At 38.7% G+C, this 14,597-nt stretch overlaps 1 protein-coding gene across 1 annotated transcript in view; it reads right to left on the reverse strand.

The window, feature by feature from the left end:
- Window positions 1-14,597, reverse strand: part of CPLANE1 (ciliogenesis and planar polarity effector complex subunit 1) — a 134,071-nt gene that overhangs the window by 27,181 nt on the left and 92,293 nt on the right. Inside the window, exons 46-48 of the mRNA XM_067030886.1 lie at window positions 9,941-10,093; window positions 5,817-5,847; window positions 4,912-5,043 (exon numbers count right to left, since the gene is read on the reverse strand). Of these exons, the coding sequence (XP_066886987.1) occupies window positions 4,912-5,043; window positions 5,817-5,847; window positions 9,941-10,093 (316 nt within the window). The remainder of the gene's footprint in view (window positions 1-4,911; window positions 5,044-5,816; window positions 5,848-9,940; window positions 10,094-14,597) is intronic.

The raw sequence follows: 14,597 nt of genomic DNA on the forward strand, positions 1-14,597 counted from the left end.
ATGTTAAATTTGTTATGGAGATAAAAAGTATCACAACTAAATACTGCTTCTTTGGACAGATTCTGCCCCATCTTGAAGAGTCATACACTCATGATGTCTAATCAACTTGCTACAACCTGTCCCTTGAAATCCACTGACAATGATCTCAGGTCACTGACAGACTCTTCAGTCTTCATCTTACTGCACTTCTCTATAAATTTGGTACAACTGGCTTCTCCTTCCTGCTTTAAACTCTCTCTTACCTGGGTCTTTCTCTAACTCTCAAAACACGATGCAGCCTCTTAAATTGGTGCCTTTCTTCTCTGCTCACCATGAGATATTAACGTCTTTAAAGGTTCTGGTTTGGATTTCTTCACTTATAATCTATTTCTGGACTATTTCAATCACTTCCAAAACATACTACAGAGATGACTTCTAAACTGATGCTTCTCTGGATCTGGCCTCACGTTCGTGCCCAGGCCGCACCTCCCAAGGGCCGACCCGAGCTAACAACCAAGCATGGCAGGGATGTTGTGGCTGGCCCCAATCTACAGAGACAGGACTCCTCTGATGGGCGATTTTGGCATGATGTCTCACCACTGACCCAGCTGAAACACGCTTAGAGCTATACTATACTCTAGGATTGCTTACCCAACCCTCTCTCCTTCACAGGCAGGGGTCAGAACTGCTTTGGGGTCTGATGCCTCACCCCACTTCTGATTTTTCCCTTCACAGGCATTTCTCTCAGTAAATCTTTTGTACATCTAATCCCATCTTGGCTTCTACACAAAGAGTACTGAGAGTGGCCAAAAAGAACAGGTGCTGTAGATGGGGATTTGGGGCAGACTCATCACCAAATATGCGAAGAAGACACCATGCTAATTGGAAGATGGGTCATGGATACAGACGATGTGGCTGATACTGAACATCTGCTTTCCTCTGAGAGACTGGACTCTTTGTACATGCCAGGCAGAGGGTACCCTACCCAACCAGCCCCCAATGAATCAATAAGCCAAAAGGCGTATGTATTCCAAAGAAGCATTAGTAGAAGAGGCAGCCTTTATTCTATCAGGAACGAGTTCTGGGCCCAGGAAAGGCTACAAGGAAAAACATTTTAACCTAATGTTCCAAGGAAAAGCTATTTAAAATGTATTCTAAGGGTTCATATTTAGGGTAAAGTACTATGAAATAAATCATTAATCCTTCTAAGAAGAAACAGGATTAAATCTATGTTGTACTCAGGATGATGAGACCTTGGGAAAACTCAAAGGATATAGATGTGCTGTATTAGTTAAATAAACCAGTCTATATATTGGAGGAGGGGCAGGAATGACATACATATCACAAATTGTATTTACAAAGGAAAAAATCTATTTTAAGCTTTGAATTCGTTTCTTAAAAAATCAAAAAATTAGAAATCAATTAGAAATCAAATACAGGAAAAACAAACTGTAAAAAACATAAATACATGGAGGATAAACATTGCACTGCTAAATAACCAAGAGATCACTGAAGAAATCAAAAAAATTTAAAAGTACCTAGAAACAAATGACAATGAAAACACAATGATCCAAAACCTATGGATGCAGCAAAAGCAGTTCTAAGAGGGAAGTTTATAGCAATTCAAGCTCACCTCAAAAAACAAAAAAAACCTCAAATAAACAATCTAACCTTACACCTAAAGCAACTAGAAAAAGAAGAACAAAGAAAATCCAAAGTTAGTAGAAGGAAAGAAATCATAAATATCAGAGCAGAAATAAAAGAAATAGAAACAAAGAAAACAATAGCAAAGATCAATAAAACTAAAAGTTGGTTCTTAGAGAAGATAAACAAAATTTATAAACCTTTAGCCAGACTCATCAAGAAAAAAAGGGAGAGGACTCAAATCAATAAAACTAGAAATGAAAAAGGAGAGATTACAACTGACACTGCAGAAATACAAAGGATCATAAGGGACTACTACAAGCAACTGTATGCCAACAGAATGGACAACCTGGAAGAAATGGAAAAATTCTTGGAAAGGTATAACTTTCCCAGATTGAACCAGGAAGATGGCTCAACCAGGTAATGAAATTGAAACTGTAATTAAAAATCTTCCAGCAAACAAAAGTCCAGGAAGAGACAGCTTCACAGGAGAATTCTATCAAACATTTAGAAAAGAGTTTTAACACCTATCCTTCTCAAACTCTTGCAAAAAACTGCAGAGAAAGGAACACTCCCAAACTTGTTCTATGGGGCCACCATCACCCTGATACCAAAACCAGACAAAGATCACAAAAAAAGAAAATTAGAGACCAATATCACTGATGAACAAAGATGCAAAAAAATCCTCAACAAAATACTAGCAAACAGAATCCACCAACAGATTAAAAAGATCATACACCATGATGAAGTGGGATTTACCCCAGGGATGCAAGGACTCTGCAATATACACAAAACAATCAATGTGATACACCATATTAACAAATTAAAGAATAAAAACCATATGATCATCTCAGTAGATGCAGGAAAAGCTTTTGACAAAATTCAACACCCATTTATGATAAAAACTTTCCAGAAAGTGGGCACTGGGGGAACCTAACTCAACATAATACAGGCCATATACGATAAACCCACAGCAAACATCATTCTCAATGGTGAAAAACTGAAAGCATTTCCACTAAGATCAGGAACAAGACAAGGATGTCCACTCTCACCACTCTTATTCAACATACTATTGCAAGTTCTAGCCACAGCAATCAGAAAAGAAAAAGAAATAAAAGGAATACAAGTGGAAAAGAAGAAGTAAAACTGTCACTGTTTGCAGACGACATGATACTATACATAGAAAATCCTAAAGATGGCACCAGAAAACTACTGGAACTAATTAATGAATTTGGTAAGGTTGCAGGATACAACATTAATGCACAGAAATCTATGGCATTCCTATATACTAACAATGAAAGATCAGAAAGAGAAATTAAGGAAACAATCCCATTTACCATCACAACAAAAAGAATAAAATACCTTGGAATAAACCTACCTAAGGAGGCAAAAGACCTGTACTCAGAAAACTATAAAACACTGATGAAAAAAATCAAAGATGACATTAACAGATGGAGAGATATACCATGCTCCTGGATTGGAAGAATCAATGTTGTGAAAATGACTATACTGCCCAAAGCAATCTATAGGTTCAATGCAATCCCTATCAAATTACCAATGCCATTTTTCACAGAGCTAGTATGGAAGCACAAAAGACCCCAAATAGCCAAAGCAATATTGAGAAAGAAAAACGGAGCTGGAGGAATCAGGCTCCTGACTTCAGACTATACTACAAAGCTACAGTAATCAAGACAATATGGTACTGGCACAAAAACAGAAATACACATCAATGGAACAGGATAGAAAGCCCAGAGATAAACCCATGCACATATGGTCACCTTATCTTTGACAAAGGAGGCAAGAATATACATGGAGAAAAAACAGCCTTTTCAATAAGCGGTGCAGGGAAAACTGGACAGCTACATGGAAAAGAATGAAATTAGAACATTCCCTAACACCATACACAAAAATAAACTCAAAATGGATTAAAGACCTAAATGTAAAGCCAGATACTATAAAACTCTTAGAGGAAAACAGGCAGAACACTCTAGGACATAAATCACAGCAAGGTCCTTATTGACCCACCTCCTAGAGTAAAGAAAATAAAAACAAAAATAAACAAATGGGACCTAATGAAGCTTAAAAGCTTTTGCACAGCAAAGGCAACCATAAACAAGATGAAAAGACAACCCTCAGAATGGGAGAAAATATTTGCAAACTAATCAGCTGACAAGGATTAATCTCCAAAATATACAGCAGCTCATGTAGCTCAATATTTTAAAAAAACAACCCAATCCAAAGATGGTCAGAGAACCTAAATAGACATTTCTCCAAAGAAAATTTACAGATGGCAAACAAATACATGAAAAGATGCTCTCAACATCACTAATCATTAGAGAAATGCAAATTAAAACCACAGTGAGGTATCACCTCACACCAGTCAGAATGGCCATCATCAAAAAATCTAAAACAATAAATTCTGAAGAGGGTGTGGAGAAAAGGGAACCCTCCTGCACTGTTAGTGGGAGTGTAAATTCATACAGCCACCATGGAGAACAGTACAGAGGTTCCTTTAAAAACTACAAATAGAACTACCCTATGACCCAGCAGTCCCACTACTGGGCATATACCCTGAGAGAACCATAATTCAAAAAGAGTCACGGACCACAATGTTCATTGCAGCTCTATTTACAATAGCCAGGACATGGAAGCAACCTAAGTGTCCATCGACAGATAAATGGATAAAGAAGATGTGGCACATATATACAATGGAATATTACTCAGCCATAAAAAGGAACAAAACTGAGTTATCTGTAGTGAGGTGGATGGACCTAGAGTCTGTCATACAGAGTGAAGTAAGTCAGAAAAAGAAAAATGAACCGTATGCTAACGCATATATATGGAATCTAAGAAAGCGGTACTGATGAACCAAGTGGCAGGGCAGGAATAAAGATACAGATGTAGAGAATGGACTTGAGGACACAGTTGGGGAAGGAGAAGCTGGGATGAAGTGAGAGAGTAACACTGACATATACATGCTACCACACGTAAAACAGATAGCTAGTGGGAAGCTGCTGCATAGAACAGGGAGATCAGCTCGATGCTTTGTGACCACCTAGACAGGTGGGATAGGGAGGGTGGGAGGGAAGCTCAAGAGGGAGGGGATATGGGGATATATGTATACGTATAGCTGATTCACTTGTTGTACAGCAGAAACTAACACAACATTGTAAAGCAATTATATGTCAATAAAGAGGTAAAAAAAATCACATAAAATATGGTCAATTTTAAATATTCTTGAACTATAAACATTTTAAGCAGGTTAAAAATGAATTATTCAATGATTACCTGGAGATGCTCCTCGCCTGTTGTTCTGTTAAGCCAAGCTCTTCACTGGAAACTCCATCTTTTGTTATAAGGTCATTGATAATGTCTGCGATATCAGTCAGTTCACTCATCTGGAGTGGATCTACTGAAACACTTCATTCCCAAATGCAGTATGAGAGATATAAATCAGTATCTACAACTTAATTACATTAAGCAAAAATGAACATGTAAAACTATGCTCTCCAAGAGTATAAAGGAACACAAAAAATGATAAACATATAACTAATTTCCTTCTATTGCTTTAATTCCAGTAATCTTCGGTGGAAAAGCCTAATCATCAATAATTGATAACTTCATATGCACTCTCAAAGGAGCAAACATAAGGCCTAGGGCACAACTGGGACAACTAGAACAACCTGTCCTGCCTATTGAAATTTAATACATAAGTAGTAAAAGAAAATGTAGCAAATGTAAGCTACTGTATTCTAATTACCTATGCTGAACAGTAAGGGACACAATATAATAATCCTCAGTTTCTTAAAACCAGAGGCCCCACCCCAGGGCCACTACACTGCTACCAGTCCGTGGCCTGTTAGGAACAGGGCCACACAGCAGGAAGTGAGTGGTGGGTGAGCGAGAAGCTTCACCTGCTGCTTCCCACTGCTCGCATTACTACCTGAACAATACCCATCCCCCAGCCCTGACGTCTGTGGAAAAACTGTCTTCCAAGAAACTGGTCCCTGATGCCAAAAAGGTTGGGGACTGCTATCTTAAAACACCCCATTCCCAATGGGAATTACATTCCTTTAATCCACATAAAATATGTAGTGTAGAAGTTTACATACATATGAACAACAAAATTTCCAGAACACATAATTTATACCTAACTTTAAGTAAAACTGTGAATTAATTCTTAAGATATTTACCTCTCAAATAATTCATCACTGTTATTCACACCTTAAAAAAAAGAAACATTACTATTAATAAAAATTTCAGGTCAGTTATTTTTTCTATTTTCGATTATTAACCTGATCTAGAAATTATATATACAGAAACTGAAATATTTTTAAACCTCCATTTGGTAGTGAATATTGTCCCCTTTTTTTTTTTTGCAGTACGCGGGCCTCTCTCATTGCGGAGCACAGGCTCCAGACGCGAAGGCTCAGCAGCCATGGCTCACGGGACTAGCTCCGCAGCATGTGGGATCTTCCCGGACTGGGGCACGAACCCATGTCCCCTGCATCGGCAGGCGGACTCTCAACCACTGCGCCACCAGGGAGGCCCCTGTCCACATTTTTAAATTATTACTTTTCTATCCAGAGTACTCTGAATAATACATTTTAGGAGGTACAATCTTTCTTTGCTTCATACACAGTTTAGAATACTGGAGTGAGATTTACTAAAAAAAACAAAAACCAAAAACTTCTGATGATCTAAAAGGAATACTTTTGGGAAAATATCTAATTTAACTCCAAGAGCCTTTACTTGGAAGAATATGCCCCAAAGAATAATTTTTAAACCTTGTCCAATATTAACAACATGCCTTTAAAGCAAAACACTTGGTCTACTCAATTTTCTGTATGTTTAACCCTCAAAGAGAATTGAGTTAATACAGGGAAAAGTGTCCTGACACCTCTTGTCAAAAACACTTCCTTGGGGCTTCCCTGGTGGCGCAGTGGTTGAGAGTCCACCTGCCGATGCAGGGGACGTGGGTTCGTGCCCCAGTCCGGGAAGATCCCACATGCCGCAGAGCAGCTGGGCCTGTAAGCCATGGCCGCTGAGCCTGCGTGTCCAGAGCCTGTTGCTCCGCAGAGGGAGAGGCCACAACAGTGAGAGGCCTGCGTAACGCAAAAAAAAAAAAAAAAAAAAAAAAAAAAACACTTCCTTGTTAAGATTTTCTTATCCTAAGATAAATACACCCTGCCTCTAAGACTTAGAACATCTACATTTTTTTTTTTTTTTTTTTTTGGTTTAAGGCCCATGTTCATCATGTCCTTTATTATATCATCCATGCTTATGTTTTTAATATTAAAACAACTTTGCTTTCTTAAGCACATGTTATTTTGTTTGTTAATCCTCAAATCAAGAATTTTACATTATCTTTGCTCTCAGAGTCTGGTCATTTGCAAGTTATCCGATAATGGTGTACATATGTACATATAGGCTAACGAGATATAAAAGATCTGACTAAGAAATGAAATGGATTCCTTTCATCAAAAGGCAGAGAAGTGTTATATTCAAATAACTACTTTTAAAAGTAGTTACAGGGCTTCCCTGGTGGCGCAGTGGTTGAGAGCCCACCTGCCGATGCAGGGGACACGGGTTTGTGCCCCGGTCCGGGAAGATCCCACATGCCGCGGAGCGGCTGGGCCCGTGAGCCATGGCCGCTGGGCCTGTGCGTCTGGAGCCTGTGCTCCGCAACGGGAGAGGCCACAACAGTGAGAGGCCCGCGTACCGCAAAAAAAAAAAAAAAAAGTAGTTACATAGGAAGGTTCTATCCTTCATTTTCAAACCATTTTTGGAACTTTTTCTTTGGGACAGGCTTCACAATTTACTAAACACAATGGAGCAGCTTCATTCCTTGACAGTCACAATTCCTTTTTTAAAAAAATTCCAAACAGTGACACTCAGCCTGATCATCTACTTCACTTATCAGAAACACCTCTGAATAACTTACAGCTGTTAACAAAAATTAAATCCATTCTCAGTGACTCAATTATTTGGCATGGATAAGGACACTCAGAAGAATTTGCTAAGAAGTGAAAGTCAATTGCAAAAGAGTAAATTTGAGCTCTTTGTGAGCACTAGAAGTGAAGGAATGACTGTACATCTTTCCAAGAAGCCAACCTTGGAGAAGAAAACACCCATTTAGGGCATCTAAATTCTGCACTTCTAAAAGAATACTAATTAGGTTTCTTTTAAAATTTATAATTAAACATTGAATACTAGAGAAAAAACATTTTTATTTATCCATTTGACATGTGTTATGACATTTATTGACACTTCTCCTTGTTTTTTTCCTCTTGCCTTAGAGTTTAAGAAGCTATTACAATCCTGAATGAATCATCGCCTTAACCTGGTACTCTCAATTTCTCTTTTCCTAGTACTTTCTTTCCTCCTGCCTTTAAACATAAGAGTTTATATATATCCCCAACTCGAAATGATCTTTGACTTCATTTCATTTATCTCATTTCTATCTTCATTTTTCTCATTTCTTTTTACTGTCAAAATTCTTAAGTTGCCTATACTTACAGCTTCTTAAGCCTGTCTTCATCCCCAACCTGGCTTCTTCTACCCTTGATATTACACTGAAAGTCCTCAAGTCCTTAAAAAAACCTCAGTCTTCATTTTTTACTTTCTGGTGGCATGTGAAACTGTTAGCCACTCACTTTTTCTTGAAAATCCCTTTACCAGAGTCTGCTCATCCATTTCCCTCACTAAAGGCAGGGGCTCCCCTTGCTCTCTAATGGGTGGCATTTCACAGGTTGGTCCTCAGTTTTTCTCCTTTTTCCAACTTTCTTGCAGAAAACTGATGCACTCTCTAAGTCTTAACTATATAATTAGGTAAAGGGCTCTTACATCTCTTTTTTAAGCCTAAAGCTCTCAGCAAGCTCTACTTCCTTATCAAAAACTAGATCCTAAATATGACATGGCCCTGCATCACCTTAAATGCTACCTGTAGTCCGAAGGTGCTCTAGAGTTTGACGTGAAGACCTGGTGATATCCTTGCTCTTAGTCTGACAATGCTAACCAGCCATTCACGTTCTCCTTCCTTTCCAACCACTTAGTCAGTGAGTATCATCAGCTGCCTATTCAGAATGTCTCTTGTTTCTTCTCCTTTCCCACAACACTGCCCAGGCCCTCATCACTGCACAGGTCAGATTAATTTAACAGTTCACTAACTGACCTAGGCCTCCATCCTAGTCTTCCTCCTAACCTCCACTGCTCGGAATTTACCAATGATTCCCAAGTACAAAATGGAGTTCAGACTTCTCAGATACAGCTAGAACCCACTAAAGCCTCTTTAACCTCATTTCTCAATTCTCCCCCCACCCATAAGAGGGAAAAGGAAAGATACTGGTAACCAAGAACCTACAGAAATCAAACAGATTCTCAGTTAACTGCTCTCTATATAGTACTTAATCTTCTCAACAACTCTATGAAGTAAAAATGATTATCCCCATGTGATGATGACTGAAATACAAACAGAATCTAGAAAGTACTTAGAGAAAAAAATTACAAAGTTTAAACCAGCTTGTTAATAGCTTTTGTTTAAATAACAGTAATGTCATTTAAAAATAGCATTTCTTAACTGATTATATTAAGTTAACAATGGTAATAAAACATACTGTAAACATTCAGTAGAATCATCATTATTGACCATAAATATCTGAGGGCAAAAAAAATATTTAAAGCCACTGTTAGTGGTCCAACTGTGATATTTAGTATGCCCTGCTATTATATGACACAAAGTACTTGTTAGGATCAAGGAATAGCATTTTGAATTGCCAGCTCCAAATGAAATGGAATGAACAGTGGCACTGTACTTGTCTAAGGTGCAATATCCTCAACTGTAAATTGGGGATAATAATGGTAGCTACGTCACAGGTCAGGCTTACACCAGGGTCAATGCATGTAAAACAACAATGTCTGGCACATGGCAGAGGCTCAATAAATTACAGCTATTATTTTGTTTTCAAATCAAAACTCTCATAATTGACAGAGTTGGAATTTCTTAGTTTTTATAAAAATCAAATATTAAAGTGTTATAGTATAATATACCAGTATAATGGTATAATACTCCAGTTGCTATGTGTTTAACATTAATAAGTTACACAGAGATATGACACATGCTTGCAGTGTATCTTATGAAGGTGACAAGATGACGTAGCTCTTCATGTGAATGGCACAATTTTTAACATCCCTTCCCCAAAACTTATAAGTATTGCAAAATGGCTTCACGAATCCTTCACAACTATATTCCTAGTTAAGTACTCTTCAGTAAGAGTATTGGAAAATAAGAGTGAATGAAAAAAGTTAAGAACGATACCAGGAGAAGTCAAATTCTGGTCACTGGAAAGGCTGACAGCTGAATCGGCAGAAGGAAACACACAGGTTTTCTGACTAGGATGAGTTTCCGTAGTTACTGAAATCTGTTCGTTGTTCCTTTGATCTTCTTTATTCATATGAGTCAGGAAATGCCCTATCCATAGTATATATTACAATTAAAAGAAAACAGTAGAAAAAAATCACATGGGAAAGACATAGCACCTAGCTAACACTTCCACATGGCAACAGACACATTAGAAGTTTACAACATATTATTCTGATAGCTTTCTATTTACCCCATAATAAAATGATTTAATACAATGTTTAAAATTTAAACACCCTCATGGTTAAAAAAAAAACTATTAAAGTTACTATCAACTTCAGAAAACACATCAGATTGAGCTACAGTGGATAGGCCCATGCCCTGTTATAAAACAAAGAAGAAATGCTAAATTAAAAAACAAAACAGATTAATACACAACCAAGACCTGTAAATAAAGAAATCTTCTGGTGCCATAAAAGCAAAAGGAATTCAAAGTTGGGCAATAAATGGACAATGATGCTGGCATAGTCCACGGAGGAACAGGAGACATGGTTTCTGCAGACTGCAGTGAGGGGAACTGAGCTACCTTCCTATGGCTCAGAGTGCTGAAGGACAGTTCTGTCCATAAAATGCGGATAAGAGAGCTTCCCTGGTGGCGCAGTGGTTAAGAATCCGCCTTCCAACACCGGGGACGTGGGTTCAAACCCTGGTCTGGGAAGATCCCACATGCCATGCGGCAACTAAGCCCGTGCACCATAACTACTGAACCTGCGCTCTGGAGTCTGAGAGCCACAACTACTGAAGCCTGTGCGCCTAGAGCCCGTGCTCCACAACAAGAGAAGCCACTGCAATGAGAATCCCGCACACCACAATGAAGAGTGGCTCCCGCTCTCCGCAACTAGAGAAAAACCCACACGCATCAACAAAGACCCAATGCAGCCAAAAACAAATAAAAATTTTTTTTAATGCAGATAAGAAAAACTCTGCCCTAAAAAAGCAGCAAAGAGGGCTTCCCTGGTGGCGCAGTGGTTGAGAGTCTGCCTGCCGATGTAGGGGACACGGGTTCGTTCCCCAGTCTGGGAAGATCCCACATGCCGCGGAGCGGCTGGGCCCGTGAGCCATGGCCGCTAAGCCTGCACGTCCAGAGCCTGTGCTCCACAATGGGAGAGGCCACAACAGTGAGAGGCCCGCGTACCACAACAACAACAACAACAACAAAAAAGCAGCAAAGAAGTTTTCTATCTCCGTGGATAGTGGACGGGAGAAAAATAAAAGTCAACTCTGAGAAACAGAAACCCCTGTTTTGCTACAGGCAAATGTGGGATATGAATTTATACTATCTATGTAGTACAGCAACTCCAAGCCAAAAATATATATATAAAAACTTATCCCCATTTTTTTCTACTTCAGTAACAGCAAGAAGTAAATATAAAACCACTCCAAAGAAAAACATATACAACCTAGCAGAACCACCCACTGCAAAATAAGCTCATGATAAAAAATTAAAACTCACACAAAGAAACAAGCAACCCTGAGGACAGTATGTAGACAAAAAATAGTATACAGACATAAAATATTACTAAAATAATTAAACTGATGAAAGAAGGTATAGAAACCACAATAAAAGAACAGGACAGAGTACATCCAAAGAACAGATAGATTTGAAAAAGAAACAAAACTTCTAGACATGAAGAATGTAGTCACCAAAATTAAAATCCTACAGCAAAGAAGACACAGCAGAAGAGAGAATTTGTAAACTAAGAGAGATCTGAGGAAACATCCTGAGCACATCATTGAGAGATAAAAAAGTGGAAATGAAGAAGTGATTAAAAGACAAGAAATAGACTGAGAAGTTCCAACATATCTCTAACAAGTGTTTTAGAAAACAGAACAGAAAGAATGGGGAGGAAGCAATACTCCAAAAGAAACCAGATGAAAAATTCCCAGTGTTAAATCGGCAAATTAAAGAATGATTCCTCCCAGGCTGGTCCCCTGTCTTCCAAAGCCCCCTTCAGGCGGCGTGGGTCCTGGGGGCATAGGAGGGAGACCTGGGGAGATCAGGAGAGGCAGGTGGGAGAGGCCCTCCAGGACCAGAGGAGCAGGAGAGGAGAGGAGGGCATTTGCCCCACCCACTTGAGGCCAGGAAACCTGCTGGGCTCCCAGGTGAGGTCCCCCACCCTCTGAGAACAGGGGTGGGAGGCACATCTGGGCCCTTTCTGTTCCTGGAGCCTAAGCCCCACCCCCCTCACAGCCCCCAGGGCCTTTTCCAGCCCTGTGGGTCCTGAGCATTGGCCCCGCCCACCACCCAAACCTCACCCTTGCTTAGGACCCACCAAGGCCTTTTCCCTGGTTTTTTTTTTTTTTCCCCCCTCTTTTCCCTCCTTCTCTTTTTTACTATTGTGGTACTGTTGTACCTTCTGGTTGTTGATTCAACTGTATTTTTATTTTTATATTCTTTCTAACATATCTGTTAGTTTCCTAGTCTAATTTTATTTTTTACTTTGTTATTGTTCTCTCTTTTTTTTTTTTTGCCACCACATATGGCTTGTGGGATCTTGGTTCATGAGCGGGAGGTCAGGCTGAAGCTCCTGCGGTGGGAGCTCTGTGTCGGAACCACTGGACTAACAGATAACCTCAGACCCCAGGAAATATTCATTGGAGTGAAGTCTCACGGAGGTCCTCATCTCAGCACCAACACCCAGCTCTACCCAACAGCCTATAAACTCCAGTGTTGGAAGCCTCAGGCCAAACAACCAGTAAGACAGGAATATAATCCCACTTATTAAAAAAAAATGAGATGGCAAAAAAATATGTCACAGATGAAGGAGCAAGGTAAAAACCTACAACACCAAATAAATGAAGAGGAAATAGGCAATCTACCTGTAAAAGAATTCAGAGTAATGATAGTAAAGATGATCCAGAATCTGGAAGTAGAATGGAGGCACGGATTGAGAAAATACAAGAAATGTTTAACAGAGATTTAGGAGATCTAAAGAACAAACAGAGATGAACAACATAATAACTGAAATGAAAAACATATTAGAAGGAATCAATAAAAGAAAAACTGAGGCAGAAGAACGAATAAGTGAGCTGGAAGACAAAATGGTAGAAATAACTGCCGAGGAGCAGAATAAAGAAAAAAAAATGAAAATAATTGAAGACACCCTCAGAGACCTCTGGGACAACACTAAACGTACCCACATTCTAATTATAGGGGTCCCAGAAGAAGAAGAGAAAAAGAAAGGGTCTGAGAAAATATCTGAAGAGATTATGGTCAAAAACTTCCCTAACATGGGAAAGGAAATAGTCACCCAAGTCCAGGAAGCCCAGAGAGTCCCATACAGGATTAACCCTAGGAAAAACACAACAAGACACACATTACGCAAACTAACAAAAATTAAATTCAAAGAAAATGTATTAAAAGCAGCAAGGGAAAAACAAAAAATAAAATATAAAGGAATCCCTATAAAGTTATCAGCTGATTTTTCAGCAGAAACTCTGCAGGCCAGAAGGGAGTGGCAGAATATACTTAACGTGACAAAAGACAAAAACCTGCAACCAAGATTACTCTACACATTAAGGGTCTCATTCAGATTTGAGGGAGAAATCAAAACCTTTTCAGACAAGCAAAAGCTAAGAGAATTCGGCACCACAAAACCAGCTTTACAACAAATGCTTAAGAAACTTCTCCAGGCAGGAAACACAAGAGAAGAAAAAGACCCACAAAAACAAACCCAAAACAATTAAGAAAAAGGTAACAGGAAGATACATATGGATAATAACCTTGAATGTAAATGGATTAAATGCCTCAGCCAAAAGACACAGACTGGCTGAATGGATACAAAAACAAAACCCATATATATGCTGTCTACAAGAGACCCACTTCAGACCTAGGGACACCTATGGACTGAGGTGAAGGGATGGAAAAGATATGCCATACAAATGGAAATCAAAATAAAGCTGGAGTAGCAATACTCGTATCCAATAAAATAGACTTTAAAATAAAGACTATTACAAGAGACAAAGAAGAACACTACATAATGATCAAAAGGATCAATCCAAGAAGATATAACAATTATAAATGTTTAGGTACCCAAAATAGGAGCACCTCACTACATAAGGCAAATGCTAACAACCATGAAAGGAAAAATTGACAGTAACACAATAATAGAAGGGGACTTTAACACACCACTTAAACCATAACACACCACTTAAACCAATGGACAGATCACCCAAAAAAAAATAAATAAGGAGACACAAGCTTTAAGTGACACAAAAGACCAGATAGATTTAATTGATATTTATAGAACATTCTACCCCAAAGTGGCAGAATACACTTTCTTCTCAAGTGCACATGGAACATTCTCCAAGACAGATCACACCTTGGGTCACAAATCAAGCGTTGGTAAATTTAAGAAAATTGAAATCATATCAAGCATCTTTTCTGACCACAACGCTATGATATTGCAAATGAATTACAGGAAAAAAAACTGTAAAAAACACAAATATATGGAGCCTAAAGAGCACACTACTAAATAACCAAGAAATCACTGAAGAAAACAATGAAGAAATTAAAAAGTGCATAGAAACAAATGACAATGAAAACATGATGATC

The sequence above is a fragment of the Kogia breviceps genome, chromosome 4 (genome assembly GCF_026419965.1).
Source record: "Kogia breviceps isolate mKogBre1 chromosome 4, mKogBre1 haplotype 1, whole genome shotgun sequence".
Taxonomy (NCBI): domain Eukaryota; kingdom Metazoa; phylum Chordata; class Mammalia; order Artiodactyla; family Physeteridae; genus Kogia; species Kogia breviceps.